This window comes from Schistocerca gregaria, chromosome 1, assembly GCF_023897955.1.
Source record: "Schistocerca gregaria isolate iqSchGreg1 chromosome 1, iqSchGreg1.2, whole genome shotgun sequence".
In the NCBI taxonomy this organism is placed as follows: domain Eukaryota; kingdom Metazoa; phylum Arthropoda; class Insecta; order Orthoptera; family Acrididae; genus Schistocerca; species Schistocerca gregaria.
Window position 1 is genome coordinate 384,122,308 of NC_064920.1, and position 26,140 is coordinate 384,148,447.

Consider the following 26,140-nt stretch of genomic DNA (forward strand, 5'->3'; position numbering starts at 1 on the left):
AACTAAATCGGCAGATGTAAAGGAAATATCAGGAGCACGACAGGGAAATGTGATAGGACTGGCGCTGTTCACAATAGGCTATATATAAATGATTTAGTAGAAGGCATCGGATGCTCTTTAAGGCTATTCGCAGATGATGAGATCGTTTATACTATAGTAACAATGCCAGAAGATAGTAAGAATTTGCAGAACGACCTGCAGGGAATTGATGAATGGTGCAGACTCTGGCAGTTGATCCTGAGCGTAAATAAATATAACATATTGCGTTTACATAGGAAAAGAAATCCACTACTATACAGATACACTATTGACGAGAAACAGCTGGAGACGGGTCTGCCGTGAAACATCCAGGCGTAACTATCCAGAGCGACCTTAAGTGGAATTATCATATAAAATAGATAGTTAGAAAAGCAGGCACCAGGTTCAGATTCATCGTAAGAATCTTAAGGAAATGTAACTCATCCACGAAAGAAGTGGCTTACCGATTCTTGAGTACTGTTCATCTATCTGAGATCCCTATCAGGTAGGGAGACAGTGAAGATGCAACAAAGAGCAGCGTGTTTCGTCACGTTAGTTTAGCTGGTGAGAGAGAGAGAGAGAGAGAGAGAGAGAGAGAGAGAGAGAGAGAGAGAGAGCGATCGAGCGAGCGAGCTTCGGAGATGCTCAATAAATGCAACTGGCAGACATTACAAGAGAGGCGTTGTGCATCACAGAGAGATTACAGCACTTTTCAGGATGAGTCAGACAACTTATTACTTCCCACTGCAAACATCTCGCATATTAACCGCGAGGAGAAAATTCGAGAAATTATAGTCAATACAGAGGACTACTGACAACCATTCTTCCCACACACTATTCGCGAGTGGATCAGATAGTGGTACCGTAAGTGCCCTACGCCACACAGCATTAGGTGGCTTGTGGAGTATGATGTAGATGTAGAGTAGTACTATATGATTGCTGTTAAGGGGCTTTTATATCACCATCCTCTGCGAGGAACGCAATAGGTGTACTGTCTGGACTGGAAGAAGGCTTGTCTTTTAGTAAGTTGTTTATTTCGTTTTGCGACGCCGAGGATATCGACATGTAAATTTCTCATGTTTAATATTGATTTCGTGTACTTTGGCGAGGAAACGATTTTCGTTAAACCGTGATTAGTAACTTAAGTGGCACTGTCATCGGTAGCATTACCATTGCTATTGTGCAGTGAAGGTAGTGATTGTGTCTTGTCGCTGGTGTACTCTATATATGACCACAATATTTTTGGATTTTCTGCCATATTTCGAGACAGACTGGTCCTCTTCTTTGCGCTGTTAATGGCTAGCTAGACATGTTTCTAAATATTAAAAAGGGACGAAAAAATACTTGATGTTCTGCAAAATTCTATGTCGTTAACGACGTCATTACATCAATCCTAACAGTTTAGAACAGAGGATTAATAAAAACTATAGCAAAATTAAGACGATGATTTTTAATAGTTTTGGTGTTCTACATAGTCTCCCCTCAGTTGAATATGATGCACAGAACGTTCATAGAATTACTTGTAACTGACAGGAATGTCCTCCTTTGGCATGTCACATTGGCTCGAAAGTTGGGTATTTCGTCAAAACGTAGACTCTTCATCTGAATTTCTGCACTTTGTCATTTTGTGGTACATTCATATTGATGACACTCTTAAGTTTCGTCAGCCGTGGTTTGGTTGGTCTTTTTTTTTTCAGAAATAATTATTCGCCTTTTGGATTTCAACCATCTAGACGCAGGCGTCTATGAGTTGCTTTTGTTAGGGAGTCGCGGACACACTTTGCACAAACCTTTCTCTTTTTCTTGATTTAGTCCGCTTTGTCAAACATTGACAGACTGCAGCCTCACGTCCCCTACTTTACACTGCCTGCTGACAACTGATAACTAGTCCAGGTGTGGGGGAATAGCGGTGACAAGACACTGCTTTGCGACGCGCATGTTCCGCACGTGTCGCGCGGGTCCAACGCATATTGAGACGCGTACACATACCTCGCACGCACAGGTTGGCGACGCTCTGCGCTGACAAACGAAGCGAGCGCACACTGTAATCTTTCTCAAACTATTATACACTAACTACTCAGTAAAAATATTTGATTTGTACGTTGCTTATAGCGTTATATGTCAGCTTCGTGGTGAAGTGCCCATCATCTCGCTAATGGTTATACTTATTGTGGTATACACATTTTAGTAAAAAAGTTTGCAATGAAAAATAGGGGTAGCTATGATTTTGCATTTGGTGCATATTACACCATATGTTGCTGCGTTTGAAATTTAACTGACTTGTTGATTTTTTCTTTAGACTTTAGGAGAAAGGTCTATATCTACTTCCGATCGCGAGAAAATGGATCCTATGGAACGCGCACACTTCCGATCTCACGCCATCGAGAATGAAATAGTCGCAACATCCCTCATATCTCCTAAACCGCTCGAGAAATCGAGATTTTGGCAAATGATAGCACACAAGGAGGAGAGTATTTTGACAAATCGTAAACACACGGAACTTCCTTATCTATGACAATACATATCGGTAGTAATACTTCCTTTTCTATTTTTTTTCATTCCAGTGACTAATTTTTTTTAAGAGCTATCGACAGCTAGTGAAACAAGAGATTCCTAGTATGAAAATAAACATGAAATTTCTTCTCTTACGTTACTGTAAACAGACACTATGAGGGTTCTCGTAAGTTATTGAGCGTTCTGATTGCCAGTTACTTGTTTAATGAGGCACTCTTTCAGAATTCTGTCGCAATAGCTGCTGTGAGATGAGTTTGTGCAATTACATTTTTTTTTCTTCGAAGGAAGTACAATTAAACCTGTGAACAAGATAAATGTGGCCATTACTCATAAATGGTGATGCTTCTTCGAATGAGAAAAGGTTAACAATTCATACAAAATTTAATTGCCAGTCCTGTTGGAATTTTGGTTGAATCCCTGTAACCCATCGTATTTTTAACACTGAACACCTGGAATGGAAACTTATCAAAGGATTTTATTCCTTCTCTTGATCAGAGCAGTGTTAAAATAATGACGAGTGTTCCCTTCGGTTGGAATGATAGGCACATGCCAGATGCTGGTTACTCACCGACGGCTTGCCGAACTGACAATGTGTGATCCGCGTATAAAATAGTTATTGAGGAAAATAAACAATTGATCTGCCACCACAACACAATGATCAGTACACCGTCAGCAGCTGAGAATAATGCACGACAGGATTTCGGAAGCTATACATGTGTGCCTTGTGAGTGGGAGTTCACGTCGTTCGAAAAACATTGTTATGAAAGTAGATTCGCCTTTTGACAGCAATACCTTTCAACAAATTAATTACTCTAATTACCACACTATTTCAGGATACTCATACTTTCGTAGTAATACGACCATCTTTTTTATTTGTGTAGCCTGTTGTATAATTAGTTTATTGATGCTGATAAGGCAACATTGAAACGCTTTTTCTTGTCACGGCGAGCCAATTAAAATCATATTTTCTAGCTTGCAGTGGAAATGCGATGTCCACATGTACTTAGTATAGTGTCTCTTAATACATACATATCCAAATCATGATTGTGAAACTTATGTACTTCGTATGTCGGACGCTTTTCACCAGGAACACAAAGGGATCATGCCTGTGGAAATTACGCCTTTCCTACTTTTTGTAACAGATATTAGAGATACCTTAATAGGCAGCAGCAAGTAGATAACTTTTTTTTTACTTTTCCTTACTGCCTTATTCACTACCCTCCGATGAATAGTGTGACCCTTCTTACGATCTGAAAACATTGTGGAGGTAGATGTAATCCCAGTGGCTAATGGCTCACCAGTTACTGAACTGTGTGTTGTTCTTGACAAAAGAAGAAACAAAACAAAAGAATTGTACAGATATATGTAACTGAAAACTATTATGCACTAACGAAAAGAGATGTAGCGCTTAAACGGCGAAGAACGAAACTCTATTCAGTAATAACAAAATCCAGTATACAGTAAGGCCGTATCTTTCGGATGGGTAATACTTCCACTGCCCATATGCTCCATGGCGAAGTGAGCATTTGGCAGGACTGCCTCCCGCTCCCTGCCTCCCCCCTCCCGCAGTGCTCTCGCGGCGCGAGAAACTGTGCAGCAACCACAACGCCGCGCGACCTGGCGCAGGCGCCTGCCGTGTCCCAGTCGCAATTTACGCGGTCTTATTTGAACGTGTGTAGTTCCAAAAATGCGCGGTGCGCTCCGCCGCGCCACACGTGCTAAAGTAATATCCCATCTCCTGTTAATATCAGTCCATAGTAATGTCAATGCAATGTAATACATACGGTTTACAGTCGCAGTGTCGTAATCGTTCAGATGGAAAAGCGTGTTAAGAGGAGGCATGGATTGTAACTGGAGAAGTTCCAGAAGAACTGATTATGATTATATGCACTGCTTGGCGCGTACTTTCTGATGCTTTGCGCAGTTTGTAGATCGTTTCATGAGGTTTTTTTTAGCGGATTTTGGGGGACTCATTTTAATACATTCAAAACTAGACAGGATTTTTACACTCTTGGAGATTGTTCTAATTCCCCTTATAAACGCCCTTTTCGCTTTGTCCTTGTTTTTCTATGCCTTGCGTTTTACCTATCATGGTTATCTTCCCTGCTTCCCAGGTATCACGGTGACCGTCTGTGAGGCTTTCTTCTTATTTATGTGCATATCTTAAATTTATGCTTATCCTTCATCATCAGATCGGCCCTTCTCTTTTATAAGCAACAACTTGCTTCTGTGGAGTGAAAATAAACGATTGCTTTATGAAAAAACCGTGACTCATGCATATTGGACCACAATACATGTTACACCGTCCGTAAAATATTATAAGTATCACTTTGTTTATAACCACACAATGTAACATAATGCTATCCAGAACGTTTCCTTGCTGTCATGAACTTCTTTCTAATAATTACTTGCAACCAAGCTTTTCCTTGTTCTAGTAGAAGACCGCAGAAATACATCGGTATGTATATTTCTGTGAAATTGAAGTAGGAAACTAAGTAGGCTCCATTGAAAAATTTGTCGATCGCTTATCTGCAACGTCGAAACGTCCATATATATTTTTACACAATAGTAACATTATGAAATGGTGATTAAGATTTTGCTGTCTTCATTAAGAGGCAAAGTTCTGAAGACACTGAGAGTGAATGGAAATGTTTAACATTTCCTCGCATGCCCCAAAATATAACTTACCATCCCAAAAATTAGCATTTGTTATTCGTAAGATTATTGACTTAACTCTCAGCATCCTGTGAAAATTAAAAAAAAAAAACATATTTTGGGATTACACCTTTGATTGGTGCTACAATTCTTAGCCCCACAATAAGCGCTGAAACACGATCGCATTTTAACGTACGTCTTACTATAGTCGAGTTGGCGTAGCTAGCAGAACTGTTGCCACGTTCAACTGCAAAGCACAAACGACTGAAGGCGAAAACAATAGCATTCTATAGAAGTGCGATAACACAGGCGTTGCTATAGAGATGTTTATGGAATCGCGTTTGGTTGAGGTAAGCGCGAGAAGACGATGCACCAAAGCCACTGCAACTTAATTGATTCGACTATGGTCGAATGCACATAGGTTGTTTACAATTATTAGATCAAGCTGGCACCGTAGTTACTGAGCTGACGTCGCTTATACGCCAGGAATAAAAACAGCCTCGAAATTTTTTAGACTGACGGTGTATGTGGATTTTGTATAGACTTATATAGATTTTTGGAAATGATCAGTACACCAAGCAGAATCTGTAGTACATTTTTGCACTTTCCCACATTTTAACAAGGCTCGCTAACGCACACGTTTCGTCTGTAATGTTTCTAGGAACTGATTTGTGCAGTTTTTTCTTTCGTGTAAGTGTGTTTGGAGCAAATGAGAATATTAGAACAATATACGGCGGAGCACCAGCATAGACTACAAAACAAAAACTCAAGATTTGACTGGAATCTCGTAATGATTAATCCATATCCATATCCCCTATCTTGTCATAAATACATCCATTAGTACATTATTTCGACTCTGCAATCTTCGAAAATTTGTTGGGGAACATTAAGCTTTAGTTTCAGGAAATTGGGGAGATGCATTACATTTGTTTTGAAAACCGGTATTTACCGTGGAACAAACTTTGCCTTACACGGATGTCTGCATTTGTTTTCAGAAAATTTCTGTCGTATAGTTCGTGTTTTTAATAAAGATGAGAGGCAGTTACTAAGCACATGCACATATTCGTTGTTACAGTAACGTGAGCGACATAGTCGTTAAAATCAGTATGAAAGACACACCAGCTTTGTCTTCCCCTTTTCTAGATAACTGGGGTCGGCTTTCCTAATCATGCGACGCCATATACTTCCCGCAAGTAGGCATCATCTCCACTAACAAAGAGAAGGCTCGAGAGACGGCCAACCGCTTTCGCTCATTTTTGGCAGGTTGCGTGTGAACAGCCTAAAAGGAAATGCTCTTACGATATTTTGAATAAAAACTCCTGGTTTTGAGAAACGGCCCTTATGTTCATGAGGCGCAATCTTAAAATTGACAGGAACGATAGATAATTCACAATGGAGCACTTTTCATCATCGTATGTGGGGTCCGCAAAAGGCATTATTTCTCTAGAAATCGAGGAAAGAAACTTTAACGACTGGCACTTATCTAATGGGGAGCAGAAAACCCATGTTCGATACCGACATGAAGTTTTCCCCTTTTCGAAATTGGTACGTATAGGAAGCTTAACAAGGTAAGTAAATCAATAAGACATAATAACAAGGGAAGCAAATACATTCCTTAACTGACTTGGATTAGTAAAGAATTAAACATTTGATCCTGTTCACCCCACACCGAGGTGACAGAAGTCATGGGATAGCGGTATGCACATAAACAGGTGGCGATAGTGTAGCGTACACAAGACATAAAACGACTGTGCATTGGCAGAGCTGTCATTTGTATGCAGGTGATTCATGTAAAAAGTTTTCCCACGTAGTTATGGCAGCACGAAGAGTGTGGCGCAGACCATATGTAGCCATGGACCCATGTTCTCTTCAAGGCGCTGTGCGATCATGGTGGCTCCATAACGGTGTGGGCTGTGTTTACACGGAGTGGACTGGGTTCTCTGGTCCAACTGAACCTATCATTGACTTGAAATGGTTATGTTCAGTTACTTGGAGACAATTTGCAGCCAATCATAGGCTTCATGTTCCCAAACAACGACGGAATTTTTGTGGCTGACAGTGAGCTATCTCACTGAGGCACAATTGTTTGGTTTGAAGAACATTCTGGACAGTTCGAGCGAATGACTTGGCCACCCAAATCGGTCGACATGAATCCCATCGAACACTTACGAGACATAATCCGAGAGGTAATTTCGTGCACAAAAACCTGTACCGGCACCCCTTTCGCAATTATGGGCGGCTATAGAGGCAGCATGGCTCAGTATGTCTGCAGGGGACTCCCAACGACTTGGTGAGTCCATGTCACATAGATTTGCTGTGCTACACCGGGTAGCAGTAAGAGGTATCCCATGACATTTGTCACCTCAGTGTAGAGTGGCTCTTTTATGCACTCCGTTACTTGTCTTCAGTTTCATAATGTAAACATATAGGTACATATACTCGAACCACCAAGAACATCCAATGAATGCAGTCCTCGCGCAACTACATCACTCCATCCAAAGATTCGGCGGAAAACACACTTGACTTACATTTAAAAATATTTCTTTTTCGGGAATTAATTTTGATGCATATCATGCATAATACTGCCTGAAAAATCGGTGCTGAAAGTTGGGCATGAAACGTGCTGTGAATTGTTATTGCAGTCGCATTGTCGTATAATTCCTGCTTGGTTTCCAGAAACAAATTGCAATGTTACGGCCTCGAAGTACAGTTTTTAACGTGGCAGTAGAAGTAAACACCACTGGCCGGCACACACGTTTCCAGTTTCGTGGTATTACTGCTATCGTCCAAGTCGGTTGATTCATGCCGTCTGTAAACGTGCTGTCATACCTGACCGTATTAGTGTTTGTCCACCCCAGGAATCCAGTATCAGACAAAACTTATCAGCAATGTATGGTTTTAAAATATTGCCAAGATATGTTTTGTAAATTGAATTTGTCAATTTCCTGGATTTTTGGCAAGTGTCGTAAACAGTTTTTAATGAATAGCTTTAACGATTGATATCTTCTTTGCTGAGAGGACCAAATTAATCATTAGTTTCTTGAAAGCACAGGAAAACTTTAGGCAACCATTTTCCAAACGTAGAATATAGCGCCATTTAGGAACGTGTTATATTATGTATGCTACCAGATGCGACAAGGATTATTTTTTCTGACTTGTGCTATATTGTCCGTCGATTACTGGTCTCAGGAATTGTTTTCAAACTACGAGGCTTAATATTTTAATTATGCACTTACCCAAGTCTTTTGAGAAACTTATTTGCCTGTCTCGTTGTTATTCCTTTTTGATTTACTTCCCTTGTTAACACGGCTGTTCCTATCAATTTCGATGCTGAAAAGATGCAATTGAAATACAATCTACAGAATACATCTGAGAATCGAACACAGATTCTTTGCTACACAAGCTTGACGCGATTCTCATTTCTGCAGCTCTTTCGTTGAACAGCTTTTACCATATGGGTACGTAAGCGACAGTCGAAAAGGTTTCTTTCCTCATTTCTTAGGGTCCGTATCAACATCATTCACGCACTTATACAATTATCCCATCCCAAGTTTCGATGCTGAAGCTGAGAGCTTATGTTCTTCATTTCGAGCTGCTTCCTCCTTTTTGTTTGTAAACCGATTTCCATGAAACCTCCATTTCCTAAACACAGTTTTTCCACCACCCACTATGCATAAATCTTGACTTCGACGTAGAAGTTTGCGAATTCAACATTCCACCTCATAATGTATGTTAGTATTGTCAAAACTTAGACAAACCACATGAAAGATAGTTTTCAGGGAAAGATATAGATGTCAGCCAAAAATATCGAAAGAAAATAACCTTCACACTGCCAAAAATTCCGCTGAAGCAAGCAGATTCCCAAATGTCGGAAAAGGTGGGGGTGGCCGCCAATGCAGAGTTAATCACGGTATATTGTTAATTTTTACTTATGGACCGTCTGACAGCAACTGAATAAAACACAATTTTATTGCCATACGCGTTTCGCCTTTATTTTCTGCAAGGCATCATCAGTGACCTGGAATATGTACATATGTTAGCTATTTTATTTACATTTTTGTCACTGTGCCTATAGGTTATAAACAGTTCTGGTGGTTGGTATTTCCTATTAAGTAGTAATGTTGTGAACTGTACTTACAGGTTGCGTGGACAATTTCTTACATATTACGCTCCTGTTGCACCTTTGGTGTTATTCTTCTTCTTATGAACGCCAATTTGCGGTTTTTTCCACATTCCACAGCATTATGCACTAACGCGTGTTTCAATGCAATGTAACATATGTCCATATTCCAGGCCACTGATGATGCCTTGCAGAAAATAAAGGCGAAACGCGTATGGCACTAAAATTGTTTTATTCAGTTTCTGTCAGACAGTCCATAAGTAAAAATTATCAATGTACCGTAATATTACACGCAACTGAGGAAGACAGGACCACAAAAGTTGAAGACGTCAGAGTTAATCAGTTTAACAATTTAAAACTGCTGCACCGATAAAATTCACTCTCAACGTAGATTAAACTGTGTAGATCAAGAAAACAATATTTTTGAAAAATCGATTTATTGGGCCAAAATCCATTACACCCCTCCTTAAGCTCTACCGTGTATGTTGCTGCGTTTAGCATAATTTATGTTTTTGAATCATTAAACGTTACAGATTTAATACGTGTATTTACCAGCTTTATTTCTCACCGAGCTGATTCCCAGTGAAAGTAGTGCAGAACTCTTGAGGAGCATAAAATAATTTTAATTTATCGACAAATTTGAAGAACTGGGGCAATTTTGACTGTTACTCTATCTTGTGTCGTTCAGCTGTCAGGTCAGTCCATGTCAAATCAACAAATAAAAATGTGTTTCTACCTGACCCTGTTGGATTTATTTGAAATTAAATATGCAAGTACTGTTCATTAATAGTAACACAAGACCGTTTTTTCACATTTTTCTGACCGGTGGTTTCTCAGTAAATGGGTGCTCAAAAATGTAAAAGAAATCGAACTTTTGACGTGCTGTGCTGTAGTGATTTGTTCAGAACGTGTGTTCTAATTAAGCTAGAACAATGAAGTTGAGTTCATTTGAAGTTCTTCCTGAACATCGAATATCACTAATGTCAAAACCATTCTCCTTAAAACGCTCTGCTGTCGGGGCGCTGTTGAACTTCCATTGTTTGTGAATGAAAAGTCTATGAATGGCTGTAGATAGTCTCCAAGTAGCCGATCATGACCATTTCCAGTCAATGTTCGGTGCAGTTGGACCAGAGGACACAGTCCATTCCATGTAAGCATAGCCCGCACATTATGGAGCCACCACCAGCTTTCACGATGTCTTGTTGACAACGTGGGTCCATGGCCTTGTGGGGTCTGCGCCACACGCTACAGGCGATACCGTGGTGTTAGCAAGGTACTCGTGCCAGTCGCCTGCTGGCATAGCCCATGAACGTCAAATTTCACTGCCCTGCCCTAACGGATATGTCGGTCGTAAGCCCCGCATTGATTTCTACGGTTATTTGATGCGGTGTTGCTTTTGTTAGCATTGACAGCTCTACTTCAATGCCGCTGCTCTCGACCGTTAAGTGATGACCGCTGGTTTTGCATTGCCTGTGGTGAGAGGTAATGCCTCGAATGTGGTATTCTCGGCACACTCTTGGCACTATGGATTCGGGATACTGAATTCCCTAACGAGTTCCGAAATGGAATGTCCCATGCGTCTAGCTTCAACATTGTTAATTCCCATGGAGAAGCCATAATCGCATTGCAAACCTTTTCACACGTATCACCTGAGCACGGGTGACAGCCCCGCCAATTTACTGCTCTTTTGCACCTAGAGTACGCGATACTGCTGTCATCTGTATATGCGCATGTCACTATCCCGTGACTTGTCACCTGAATGGAGCAAATAAAAAATGACAATCGATCAATAAACCCATAGCAATCATTATACGGACATGCAAAACAAAAAGGCAACCAACTTATGCACCAAACAAATATTTTGTACAAAATGGATCAGATATGAAGTGGAATCAAGCTTGAAGAGGAGGCATGTGTGTCGGAAGATGGAAATGGGTACAGTATCTTGGAGTCAGAAGTAGAACAGGCGCTGAATGAGATAAAGAATCGGAAGCCATGTGGAATCGATAAAGTACCAGCAGAAGTGATGATGGGAAAAGGGGAGGAAGGGAATAGTCTGCCTCTGTCATGAGATATACGACAAAGGGTAACGGCCCCTGATGACTTGCACCGAGCGAGGTAGGGCAGTGCTTCTTTCGTATCACCTGTGCTATGGTGGGTCTCGTATACCCAATCTGATTTTTTCTTTAGTGTAATGATCCGGAATACAGAAAGGATTGACATTGATTTGTAAAGTAAGCAAATACGTTTTGCTTAAGATTTCAATAAATTTTTGTTTTACTATTTGGTTGGAGGTCTTTCAGAAATGACAGGGCAGGGCCAGTTCGTAGCTCGTAAACCAGGAATCCATGGTTAAGTTCCGTGATGTTTTGGAAATTGGATTACACAACCATCTCACGGCATCAGTTGCGGTTACTCAGCTTATAAGGTCCCCATTTAGTTGCTGCCCTCAATAAACTTCCAGATTTGAGATGTAAGCTGTTCTTGACCCACCTAGACTGAACACTTTCATCCCATATTTAAGAGGTTTGGAAGAAATGTACATTCGAAAACATCTCCTCGAAATTTTACAAACATTTCACTTACAGCCACATATTCCCCATGAGAATAGGGCGCCATGCAGTTTTTTGTGAGCACATCTGAGATATTTCGTGTAGCAGCCTTCTTATCAGATACTCCTCCGTGTGAACTAGTTGACTTATTATCAAACCTTAGACACTATACCAGAAACCTAAACCCCTGTAGAGTCATTGCAGAATAGAGTATTCCTAATCCTTTACCATCTCTGCCCCAGGGTTCATTTAAATTTATCCTAAGCAACCTTGTATATTCCACCCTAATACATCACACCAATAAAGCCTTCAATTTCAGCTCTGCCGGTCTCAAGAATAAAGGACTGAGAACAAGAATATCTAGAATTAGTAGACATGATGTATAGCTTAGTATCAGTTAAAAACAAACTCCATGTCTGTTTGTTTTTTTTTTTTTATCCTTCACAATTCCCCTCCCTCCTGTAACATGTAATAAAATATCCTGTAACGTAGTCCTGTTACTAGGATTAGGAATGTCTTTCGTCTATTTAGCATGGTTATCCGTGCCAAAAAAGTGTTAATTATTATTCTGATTTGTATCAATATCGTCTCCAGTTTCTCCCTATGTAGTCTGGAGTCTGAGTCTACACCTTCTTCACCTGGTTCTTTGCTATCCATTTTGTTCAGTAATGTATATTTAACATAGATCTTCTCTCTCATCCATTTTAGTCCTTCTCTGAAATAAACAACGTGATTCAGCCTACTGAATGTGTGCGAAAATCGTGTTTGTGTTACAAAAAAAGATGTCACAAGTGCTTCTGTGGCTCCTGCAGACCCAAACAGTACTTTCCTGCTTGCTGCCGGAGGTTTTGGCAGATCCATATACGTCAAACTCACTCGTAGACAATGCACTTCAACCCACACTCAACAATCAAATTTCACAGCAGTGAAAGATAAAGAAGCTACACGAAATGCGGCGCGGGTATAGTGTCCTAAACTTCATAAAAACCAGTCACCAACATAGCCCTGGGTCTGAGAGACCAGACAGTATCAATGAAAGGTGGTTTTAAGAATCATCGGGGAAAGATGTACTGAGAAAGAAATCTATCCTGTTTTTATTGATTTGGAAAAAGATTTCGACAGATTTCAGTGGAACATCTATATAGATATTTTGAAGAGAAAAGGAGTAGATTGGAAGAGAAAAGGAGTAAATTGGAAGGAGAGAATACCGGAACACAATGTATGATTACAACAGAAAGTTAGAACAAGAATTGGAAATTAAATGTCGGGAAGAATCAGCATTGGAATGGGCGTTCGAAAAGATTGCTGCTTGAGCCCTTTGTTGTTTAACGGATACCTGGAAGAAATTGTTGCGAAAGGCTTAGATGGAAAAAGAGAAATATGTTTTGGTGGGAAGAGAATAAAATGTTTAAAATTTGCTGATGACATGCTATTAGTGGCAAAAAGTGAACTAACTGTAAATAAAACTATGAAATATCTGAATTAAGCGTATGTGGAATATAGTGTGAGAATCGATAGAGCAGAAAGGAGTAGTATGATGATGATTGGTACAGGAAGGAGACTGCTAAATATTGAAATAGGACAAGTTGTTATTAGCAAGTAAGAACATATCTTGAACATACGATCACTGAAGATTTGAGGTGTCATTAGGAGGCGAAAACTCGCATTGCTATAGTAAAGGAGGCATTCAATAGATATGAGATTAATATATGGCAAACTAGATAAAGATTTGAGGAATAGGCTTGGCTTTTTTTTTTTTGTCAGGAGTATGGCACTCGATGGGGCAGACGAGGAGATAAAGAAAAAAGTCTAAAAGCATTTGAGATGTGAATGTGGGGTGGAGAAGGGGAAAGATAAGCTGGAAGGAAAGAATGAGTAACTAAAGAGTGTTGGATAGGATTGGTGAGAGGAGAAAACTGCTGCAGGTTATAAGAGAAGGGAAGAACAACTGAATGGAAAATTACTAGACACTTTGGAAGGACTAGTTTGTAGGTGGAGATGGAGAGGAAGAAGGAGATACAAGATGATAAACGACATTAAAGGGAAGCGGAAATAACAAGGACCTGAAGATATGGCAAAAGACAGGAGAGTTACAATGTGAAAACTGGGGCAGAACACTAATGCTGATGATTTGCCTTTTTTATTATCAGTTCCTTTATTATAATAAACAATGACTGACGCCGTGAAAAGAAGTAACAGTAAGGGTTCTGTTATGGCGTGTGTGTACTTGTCGCTCTGTCGGATCATACCTCTTTCGAAAGCAACAATGAGTTCCGTAGCTAAAACTTGTGTTAAGTATTATTGTAAATTTATATTTCTTTCAGTTTTCTTTGCGATGTTGTCGTGGAACGTAGCTAGTAACATATCGAAATTCAGTTTTCCTTTATTCAGTAAATTGCAAAGTTACCTTAATATTTTCAGATTCGACTTATTTTGTACTGACCGTAAAATATTCATGCACTAAATATGTGCGTAGACAGCGAACTACCGAAAAAAATTACATTCCTCAACATATCGGAACAACGAAACACAAAAATGCAGTTTTCAGATCTTCTGGGAGGAAGATTTCTTCGCTGCCAGCTGAAGCTGCGACATCGATTCGAAAATCGCGGTGTGCATTCCACTTACGTAAAGCTTTTATTGATACCGGAGTCCCTTCGCAAAAATTTCAGAATCATGCATTAAGACACTGTTTGGGGATGGATATTTAAGAATATTCAGAAGGAGAACAAATAAAAACATTCCTCCTACAACAGTGTGTCTAGAAAAAGTTAACACTTCAACTACCGCATAGTTATTTACCAATTCGCTACAGTCACTGTGACCTGAAGAAATTCGGCTATGTATTACTCTTCATCTCAGACGCTGCACCATACACAAAAGAAGCTATTAAAGTTTTGAAAGTTCTATTTCCAAACGTGCTTCACGTGATCGGCATAGCACATTCACAGGGTTGCAGGAGACGTACGAAGGTTGTTTTCGGATGGCGACAAATTAATTTCCACTATCAAGATCATCGCTCTGGAGCCTGAAGCTGCTTCACTAGTAGCAGCAAAGGAACTTTCGAAGATTTGGGAAGTGAGAAATGACTTAACTTTCATTGTGACCGAGTTCGGTTTCCTGCCTCAAGAGGCCCGCCAATTTCAAGAAGCAGGACTGCCTTTGACGAAGTCAGTGAAAATTGTGGATGATGCAGTGCAGATGTTGGAGTGCTAAGGAAATGGGGTACATTGTTTAGGGAAAAGTGGAAAGTGATTGTGAACACTTTATAAACATTCCAAAAATTCTACAATGTGACAATTGTAGAAATTGATCCCACAGTGGTTCAGTGTTTTAAGATTTGCTGCAATTATCCATGGTCATTTTCTCAGAGTAAAAATTTATTACCTGGCAGACTCAAAACAGAGCTAGGTGGCGCAGTGATTAGCACACTGAACTAGCATTCGTGAGGACGGCGGGAACAACCAACATGTGGCCATCCTGAGTTCGGTTTTCCTTGATTTCCCTACATCGCTTCAAGCAAATGCTGGGATGGTTCCTTTGAAACGGCACAGCCGATTTCCTTCCCCATCATTTCCTAATCCGAGCTTGTGCGCAGTCTCTAATGCCCTCGTTGTCGACGGGACGTTAACTCCTCCTCCTCCTGACTGACTCAACATGGCATGAGAATATCTTAAAAAACATTTGGATGTTATGTGCAACCAATAAGCCGATAAATCACTGTAATGCGTTAGTTTTCAAAAACATTTCATTTTTCTACCAGGTATAATTAGCACTTTATTTAAAGCTTTAAAGTTACTTAAAAATATAATAAAACACGATGTTAACATAATATGTCGATTGTGTCAATAATGCAGTCTTGTTAATAAATTGGCGCAATGTAATATTTTTCTGTATTGTCTTTTATTGCGTATTTCAATTTTTTGTAATGCCGTAAGTTCCGGTTTCTGAACATTGCACTTGATAATAACGCAAGACATTACTAGGACGGCATTTTACGCGATGTTATTTTATTTTATTTTATTTTTTTTTTTTTAATGTGATAGTACAACTACGTAGCCCCAATAGATTCTTGGCGCATCTCCGTAGTGTTCGCCGGAATGCGGCTTTCAAATGTATATCGCAGAAAGAAGCAACCCGACACCATCTGTGTTTAGCCGACAACACACCAAAGATGCGATTTTGCAGATGGCTTCCTTCACAGATACTGAAAATAGGGGAAAAATGTATCTTTCACGAGATACCAATCTCACCCAAGGCCAGAAGTCATTGAATATGAACGGAACCATCGTTACACGGTTCCCTAAGATGAGCGTATGCGATAATATATTCGGGAATCAGTACTCAGTTGACACAGAAGTGTGATAGGAGTTCCAAACTGAGATCATGAATAGATATGTAGAAGTCTGATGAAACATTATCGCTTAACTTTTAAGATAAAATTGCTTAGCAAGATTCATAGCATGTTTGGTAACTGACTTATTTGCGTCTGGGATTATTTTCACCTACTACTAGTCCTACTGCTACTAGTCAGATTAAAATTACTTCACGCGCTGAAGCTAGTTCCCTCCACTCAGAGCACACATCTTCACGGCCGAACTGTTTGCAGTTTTATTTATTTTTTTTTTCCTCCCTCCTCTCGAATCCTGGATCCGGCCCACCTGCTTTGTATATCACCGCGCGCGCGCGCCCACACACACACACACACACACACACACACACACACACACGATGCTAATGATATACATGTCTTTCATACACAACCCTAACCAAACATTTTTACGCACTAAACACGATGCAGCGCCACATATAACGTTATTATTATCGCGGATATTCGCTTACATTTAATAAGTCTCGCACGACATTACGTGAAGAATTTTTGAAGTTTGCAGTTCATTCTTGCAATTGGGGTACCAGACACACAAAACTTGACTCAGCGTAGTGTCGTAACGCAGTGGTTAGCACATTAACCTGTCGTGTAGAAGGTTGTAGTTTCGAATCTCGCGAAATAAATTAAGTTTTTTTATTTATAAATCTTATCAAAATATTTGTTATTTTTAATCAGTTAACTGCTTAAAATGTATTTTTGTAAATTTCTAATACGTTGCCACGTCAAGTTCACTATCGTGCTGATTCTTTTATTTGCTCTTATTTTTCTTCCTCTCATTCATTTTTCGGTGGGAATCTGCCGTTATCATTTATAATCTACAAACAAGTGCCAACCAGTACTGCTCAGCGGCTGGTAACGCGACAGTTCGTGTAGCCACTGTGAGGCTAGTTTCAGGTAACCAGTGATACCGAGAAATTACATTTTGCTTTTAGCGCTGAAAATGAATTTTTTATATCTTTTAGTTTGCCCGTAGAGGTTAACTTTAATCGTCGTGAACAAAGCGGTAGTGAGTTTAGTTCTGCCGCTGATTGTTGACTGTTGTTTTCTCGGATATATTGCCCGAGGCTGTGGTTAGGATAGGACATGATTTAAAGTCAGGCCTACAAAGCGTGTCGTCTGTCGCTGTTGAGTCATTGGTCACTTAAAATCAGCTGTCGTCATAGTCGCGCTATGCTGTGTCGTTCATGCCGATTAGTGCAGTAGGCTAGCCTGGGAAGTGCCATCATTTTCGGTTCGTAACCGAAGTTGCTATTCTGTAAGCTTCTGAGACCTGTTACCGATTGGTCCTCATGCCTATTTTTTCGACGACTGTACTGAGAGGTTTCAGATTTCGGTATGGCCCTCTTGTTCATATGGTGTGATTTATTTACATTTAGAATTTTTTATTGTAGACATATTGAGAGGTTTTAGCGTCGGTTTTAGTGATTGTGAGAATCACCAGGACACATCCAGGTGGAAAGTGAATTCATAATAGACTCTTTTCCTGTATTAGAAATATGGTTTGTGTCGTTGTTACTGTGAATGATTGTTGTTGTTGTGGTCTTCAGTCTACGGACTGGTTTGATGGAGCTCTCCATGCTAATCTTTCCTGTGCAAGCTTTGTCTCTGAGTAACTACTGCAACCTGCATCTTTCTGAATCTGCTTAGTGTATTCATCTCTTGGTCTACCTTTACTATTTTTACGCCCCACAATACCCTCCAATACTAAATAGGTGATCCCTTGATGCCTCAGAATGTGCCCTGAAACTTAAATCTATACCAGATCTTAACAAATTCCTCTTCTTCAGAAACGTTTTCCTTGTCATACCCAGTCTTATTTTTTTTTAAAAAAACAGTTTTGGTCAATAGTCTCAGAAAATACCTGTTATTTTTACATTACTAAGAGTTTAAAAAATTCTTAAATTCCTAAAGGTCGGCTCTGCTTACGTATATCACATGAGTGTTAGCTGAAATTACTAGTGACTTCGCTTACTTTTTTCCGCAAATGATTTACGTATTTATTACCAATACGAGTTTCAAGCTTTTAACAGTGAAAAGGAATTTTGTGAAGCCTGGTAGAGGAAACCTTCAAAAATTTCATGTATTTACGGCTTGCACCTGCATCATTCGGCAATGAAGTCCGCGTGCGTTTCTCTCGACTAGAATAATGTGTAATTTTACATTGAACTCAGCTATATCAGAATCAAGCGAAGAAACCAGTCAGACGCAAGCAACCGTTGGAGCGTGGAAATGATAATGCAGAATATGAAACGGAATAAAATTGAATAGAAATATCTAGATAAGTATTGTAAGACAATCTGGAAAAATATCGCCAGAAATGTTTTATCAAGTGAAGTACTCCTGATACAGAGTCGTCAGTATTGTGATAAGTAAAACTGTGAGATTTAATGCTATTGGTTTATGCGATACAAATCCATGTCAAAAATGCCTACTTGTGGACACGCTCACACACAGATTTACTTGTGGTCGCTATTTTAAATATATGGAAGGATTCAAAAGAAAAATAGCTTTGCTAAAACGAACTGATAGTATGTAGAAATCTCTGACTTGGTCCCAGATCATGTAGCTTAACCCTACATGAAAGAAACCTCCACATGTGGATTTTCGGGTATTATGTCAGATTCATTATTAACAGGAAAGGGGATGCCAGCCTACTTGAGTTACAAACGAGTATTTTCTCGCACACACATTAAAAGACCACAAACTACAATATGGAAGTATGCTAAACATCCATTTCCAAAGTCGGGTGTAGCATAAGCAACATGTAGCTGCTCAATTTATTTGCTGTGGAGCGTGTAGGGGTGATGGAAACTAGTAGGGGATAGCTGCTGAAGGCTATGTATGGTGGGGACTTGGTGGGTCTCAAGGCCAGTACGGTAACCGTAAAGGCCCCGGCAGAACCCTGAAATGTCATCCCTCGCGCGCTGGTCCGATGACACTACGTCATCTCTCGCGCTCTGGTCAGGTGACACTGCAAGTAATTACAAACGAAAATGATAATGTACTTAGAAAGAAAATAAAACTCGAACGAAGACTTGAAGAATTTAGATAGGTCGTGGACTATAGAGGCTCTGTAAGCAGAAATGCATAGGTCGCCACTTCGAATCCGGCCCGGAGGAAACAGTTTTACAGCTTTAGCTCGGAAGGACAACTGACAAACATGGTAACGATTGTTCTTCGCGCAAAATTCTCCTTCGCCGTATTGAATCTTCACTTGGGCGACGGTCAACGCTAGGAGTAGCCTGAAGCCTTTACGTCCCATGAGACGATTATGATTATTCATAAAGACAAAATGAGTGATATATGAATGATTGATATTAAAAAAAAGTGGGTAAGGCAAGGGATTGCCGTGTCTAAGATCGTAGTTTCGCATACCGCTGGATACGAAAATATTTTTTTCCTCTTTGTATTTGTACCACATTCTGTGACTTAAGCATTTTTCTGAAATATTCGTTGTTATTTACACGTAAGAGCGCCTTTTCTCAGTAATGGGTATCTTTGATTTAGTTACTTCCATATGCTTAAGAAATGAAAGATAAAATTGCTGCGCGGGAAACAATTGACATTGACATTTATACTTTTTCTTGTCACAAATAGTTAACCGTTTTTTTCTGAATACGTAGCGATTTCCGACTGTGTGGTCAGACAGGACTCTTAAGAGCACAACTGCAATTACTGCATTTGAAACTTTATGCTCTAGTTTGCCACAAGTATTTGTCTGCGACCGAATCCTTAACAACAGTAGACAGAGATGAAAGATTCCCGCCACAATATTTTTAAGCTATACCAGCATATGTGAAACAGTTTGATTCATAAGATGCATGTTATAAACTACAACGAACTTCTATAGTCCACAATATAGGCCATATACATCCACAAAGGTGGACGGTACCGATAAATCCGCACGGATGGCAACCCCGTGTTGCCCTACGCCGACCACATGCTACATTCGTTCTTGAGAAGGGTTTAACAAGACTGTCAACATCATATTCTAAATTACTGTACCGATGCCTAATAAACTTAACGATACTAATATGAATGTTGCATTGTCGAAGCGTCCTCTAGATTTTGGACATGCATAGTGTTCTTCAATGGAAACGTGATACGTATAATTCAGATGCCTTACATCTGCTAACACAGTCGAATCTTCTCAGTGTCTTTTTTAGAATGATTTTCACATTTACAAGTCTGTGCATTGACAGTCATTAACACGATTCTAGACACTTCAAAGATGTGGCTTTATCCTCATTCCTCCTCATGCTTTCTGACTGTAACACGTATTGCTACGTAGCTCCGCCAGTGTTCCAAATTCTTCCTATTAAAGTCACACCTAGGACATACAAATACGTTCTACACAAACAGTATGACATTCATTTGAAATTTTCGTGCTCGGTAATAGATTGTGGCATGTATCCAATCGTGTTAGTTTAGAATATTTTATACTCCCTAAGAAAACCCAAGTGGACTTGCAGAGATCGTTTGTTACACTTTAGGTTTGGCCGACTTCCTCACAAAAGACTATTATTGCAGTTATTTGTTCATCCATGGACCCCAATTGAAGGTCTTCAAGATGCAGAGACACATTTGGAAAATAGTCTGACGCTATTTTATTTGTTTCAGACGCCGAACGGAAACGTAGAAGCTAAAGTGATGTGCTTCTTCAGGAGACGAGATCTGCCAAATACTCTAATCATGCTGGCTGACAAACACCAATGTGAGTATATTGTTTTATAAAAATATGCAACGCATTCACCATTTGCTGATCGTTAACTGACGTAGAGTACGTTGCCAGTTAAAATGTCTTAGCAGATTGCCCAAGTGTGCCGTGTGGTACAGTGAACTAGATTACTAGCTGTTTACTTTCTTCCAGCACTATAAATCTTTTGCAGTAAAACTCACTTTCAATGCATGTGATCGCACAAGGCTATTTATAACTGAAGATTCGAGTAGGTACTCAAAAATTCAGGTCCATTGCGATGCGCTTGTCGTGAACGGTGATGGAAGTCTAAGAGCTGGATTCAGTTTTTAACGTATATGACTACTAATTGATATCGATGACGATGACGACGACGACGACAGTGTATCGTAATCAGTGCTTAAGAGGAAAATTGTATTATCTTGCCGACTTATCTTCATGACTGGAGTGTCATTATCGTCTAGTTTCAACATTTCTGTTGAATGCTATCGAGAAATATTGGTTCAGAATCGAACACCTGGGAATAAAACTGTACACAACTCGTATATTTATACTCACACAGGGAAGACAAAGAACACCACTGGACACATCAGTATGTTGGCAATATGAATCTGAGAAAGCAACAAGTGACGTCGTAAAAAGATCAGCAAACCACGCATCCTCGTCCGATCATACACGTTTAGTTTTGCTCTGGTGTTCGAAATAACGATGTTTTCTTGGAAACGTCACTCCTATATCCTACCCCCATTCTAGCCCTGTCCTAGCTTGTGGTCCTCTTAACTTCTCCTTGTTGGTCGGGCGATGGACCACAAACTTCCTTCTTCAGAGGTTCTTAACACGTTTCATCTAACTCTGCGTTGGATTGTTTATGTCTGTGGAACATATAGAATGCAGTCTTTGGGCTCGTATTTCATTATAATAATTTATAGCTTTTGCTTACGTCATCCAAGGTATGACCTAGTATAAAAATTTACATCAAACAGGTAGTTTGAAAGCCGTTCAGTTAGCAGATAGTGGTGGAAATATATTTTGAACATACGTTATTGACACTGAGGTTTGATACACATGTGGTGGCATAGAACTTCGCATTTGCCTTCCAGTAGTGCCACGACACATGGACGACAAAGTATGCGTCAAGTCTTATTAATTGTAATATTTAATTGCAGGCAGGATTATTTTGTGGAGGAGTTTCACTAAAAGACGATCTTTTAACGCCGGCGTTAGTCACATGTTGTAGCCTCACGTGGCCCGAATCGTTCGTCATACTGAGCTCTGCTGTACACGGAAATAATGTTATCGCGCGGGCGCCCGAAACGAGACTAGATACAGCTAAATAAAAGGCAAATTTTTCATCATTGATAGGAGGCGGGCTTTGTGCTGGCACAGAAGTGTACTTATTTCTGGTGATAAGTATTGACTTCATAAATTGTTGCATGTTATTATTTTTCACTTGAAATACAGAATTAATTTTGTATCACACACACGACTACATGTTACCAAATCTACGTTCTGAAAAGGAACATCCAGCTATGCTTGACTATAAAAATTACAATTCTTCACTGAGGCTATCTATTTCTCGGTCGTTGTACATATCAATTTCCTCGTGGTTTATGATTGGTTATGTGTCTTTAACTAATTTTTATCACCCCCAATTGTATTGACACGTTGCTTTCATTTTGTAAACTTTTGCTCGTAGTATATTGTAAATTCTATTCTAATATTGTTTTAATTTGTTCTCTGAGGGTGTATCTTTTAATTTCTCTCTCTCCCCCTCCCCCCCCCCCCCCCAAAAAAAAGATGTTTCAGCCGACTTTATTCTTTTTGCCTTTCATTAGTTACTTACGAGATTCACTTCCATATATTATATTAGGATGGCCATTACTTTATAAAATTATAGCTTTCTATTCTTCCTTGTCATTTCATGCATTGTGGTGTGTTGTGCCATATATCACTGGAAACTCATTTTACTACTTTTATATTCATAGTCAACATCATGGAGAAACAGGTAAAACAGCGATGCCTGTTCCGTTGATTGATCACCTAGTATTATTTTGGCATGCAGTGGATGGTGGATGTCTTCCTTTGTGTTTTTTTTTTGTTTTGTTTTTTTTACTGAAATTTGTAGGTGGCACTGTAGTTCTTGAAATGTGGTTTAGGTAATGTGTTGCAAAGTAGAAGTCATGTTCTGCCCTCTGAATAATTACTTGGTCATCAGAAAAAAACAGAGTATTTATGTATGTATTTTTCCATATAACAAGATGGCTACTTTATTCTCGGTTTCTTCCTTCGTTACTGTTTGTTTTCAAATTTATTATTTTAATTCATTACCAGTTTGGAGACAAGAAAACAAGAGGAAAAATAAATGGTAAAATAAGTGAAATTGATAATTTGGGTAGAAGTATGCTTATATTGAGTGTTCCAAGAGGAGTGGTCAATATTCAGGAATATGACGGGAACAATCAATAGACGCAAAAAATTCGTGAGTATTTCTTCACTTTCGATGCAGTGAAACACTCCCTTCTGCTGCATGCGCTTTGATTTCAGTATTTTGAGAGGATGTAGTATGGAGCAAAACAAGAAAAAACTGTGTATAGCGGCCATCATCAAAATAGACATGTCAGGGTCATACACGCCGTGAAGCGCTGTGATTGTCCTCTTCACAGATTTGTTGCCCGCTAGCTGTAAGTGTAGTGTTCCCATGCGATGTCGTGTGTTCATGTGCAGCTTATCATCCATGAAAAGACAATTGACGTGTTTTGTGGTGATGTTTTGTGGTGAAAGTAAAGCAGGGGCAAGCCCCTAACCGGTCGGCGTGCGAAAAGCGCGAGAAGATACCCAAAAACAAGCTAAAATTGTCGAATTGAACATTCTGCAGGTTTTTTAAATTACTTATTAGGCCAACAGCGAAGAAGCCAGGAATAATATAAATTTTGCGCAGACTCATATCTGACAGCAAAATACTGTGGTATTTCCGAATGGATATCCCATACTAACGGTGCATCGACATCGGCAGCATCTGTAGATGTGAGCACATATTCTTATTCTCCAAGAAAGGCTTATAAACGAAAACAGAAAGCTACGGAAATTGATGGTTAGGCGTAGAACTGTGCTTGGTAACTACGACAGAGGAGCGTATCGGACGGCCAGAAAAACAGGCTGATCTCTGGAGGGAGGGAGGGAGAGAGAGAGAGAGAGAGAGAGAGAGAGAGAAGTATTGTTCTGGCTCAGAGACCTCTGTTCTTCGTCTTCCTCGCTCACTTTGTTTTTGGTTCAGAAAGTGTATTGATGGACCAACATTTTTAATTGAATGTAGAATGCAACAGTAAGAGCAAAGCTTTGGTGTGCAAGGCTCATATTCCGCGCTGAGGACAGTCTTGTAGCCACTTCGATAAAACGTGGGTTTCACAAAAACTCACCAACAAATATATTTTGCGTGACTTCAACGGAAATGGTGGCCCGAAAGTACCGACTGTTACATTCGAATAGCGTATATCGGAATTTTGGGTGATGGGAGAAGTGATGAATGGTCTGTAACAGAAGCGAATAAAAAAATTGCCTTGATGTAGGGCGTATTCTCGATCCTATTACGACGAGTCGTTTGAACAAAAATCCTGGCGGCGCCATCCAAGTATACGCGCACTGTCGGGCAGTAAGTCCCTAGTAAATAAATTGGGTTCACACGTGACACGATACAATAATTATGTCTCAGGTGTTACTAGAATTATTTTATAGTTTTGTTCAACTTTTCTCGACGTTTTTTACGAGATCTAACAATGCAAATTCATCATCGACGACATTTTTCGTAAAACAGGTGAAACAGTTTCACACCTCCTGCAGTATTTTATTTTTTATCTCGTAATACTTGTACGTTTACACTATAAAGTATGTTAGTGTTTCTGTAATTTGCCAAACGTTGAGGAAAAACAAAAGGAAAAAGTTTGTCTTGAAAATGACGTGGCTCGGAGTCAACGGCGAAAATAGGCGCCTGTACACGTAAAGCGCGAAGACTGCTGGGGCGCAAGCAGTAGCTCACATCTAAAGTCTACCGTAGAAGTTAATCAACGACTGCTGCCATAAATTAGTCATAGACGATGTTATTTTCAGAAATTGGGTGCATTCTAAGTGGAGGAGTAAATGTTAGCAGTTCTGGTACGATCTTTCTACGCGCGTGAGTGACCAACGAAGCAGTCACTCAATCTGTTCGACGTTTTGTTCTTTGATGGGACTATTTTAATAAGGAATTATATATGTCAAGTAAAACGTAATAGGCGGTGACCTATAAATTAAAACATAACCGAAGAACGTACTTCTAACTTAACCAGTGCTGGTCCAAAATCGATATCCAAAACAAGAAAGCGAAATTATATTAATTAATTACCGTAGAAAATATTTTATACTGTTGGCGCTTGATATAAAGCTTAGTGGTTTTGCTGCTTGCGCCTTTGGCAGCATTTGTCGTGAACAACACTCGGAAATCATTAACGTACAGTGAACCACGGAAGCATTTGAATCAGGGCGGCAACGGATAGAGCTAATCTGCTTTAGTCCAAATACCAATCAAACGTCTTGACCGCTGCATCAACTCAACTCGTAACGTAATTCACAGTTTACTAGAAATACACACAGAAACGACGCTTCATCTTTTCAGCTGTCAGGTGTTTCTTGACGTGGCTTAGTAGATAGCAAGTGCCACATACGCTAGGGCTCGAAGACAAGAAAACGAAATTAAAAAAAAATTACAGTTAAAACGTTGAAGACACAACATTAGATCAATTGTCAAAGGTAGGAGAATCATTATTCCTAGCACTGTTAGAGTAATCGCTCAATCACTCGTAAGAAGTGTTTTAGGGAACAATGAAAAATCTAAATCAGGTTGGCCGCCCATAACACTCAAAGCAGAGTCAAGAATAATTTCTTTTCCCTATTAGAAATGTTCGATGAAAGCCAGCGAATATGAAAAGAATGATTTTGCTCATGAAATAACTTTTCCTGCTACCAGTCACGTTTTTGAAATAGCTGAGCAGTGCAAAAGCAAGTCCTAATATTTACACAGTGGATTTTTGTCTAAATTTTCATATCCTAATTTCTCAAAAGTGTTTGGCCAATAAGTTGACAAGCGCGAATCACGCTTTTCAGGAAAAAAAATGTTTTTGCTACTTGAAGATAATCTGGATAATCAAGAAAAACTTAATGGT

At 39.6% G+C, this 26,140-nt stretch overlaps 1 protein-coding gene across 6 annotated transcripts in view; it reads left to right on the forward strand.

Annotated features, from left to right (window-relative positions):
- The window catches only part of LOC126348550 (metastasis-associated protein MTA3), a 202,181-nt gene that overhangs the window by 48,212 nt on the left and 127,829 nt on the right, over positions 1 to 26,140 (forward strand). For all 6 annotated transcript variants that reach the window (XR_007565175.1, XM_050002369.1, XM_050002363.1 and 3 more), the window contains exon 3: positions 20,870 to 20,963. Coding sequence is in view for 5 of the 6 variants with exons in the window: in XM_050002363.1 (XP_049858320.1) it covers positions 20,870 to 20,963 (94 nt within the window). In the remaining variant the exon portion in view is untranslated. The remainder of the gene's footprint in view (positions 1 to 20,869; positions 20,964 to 26,140) is intronic.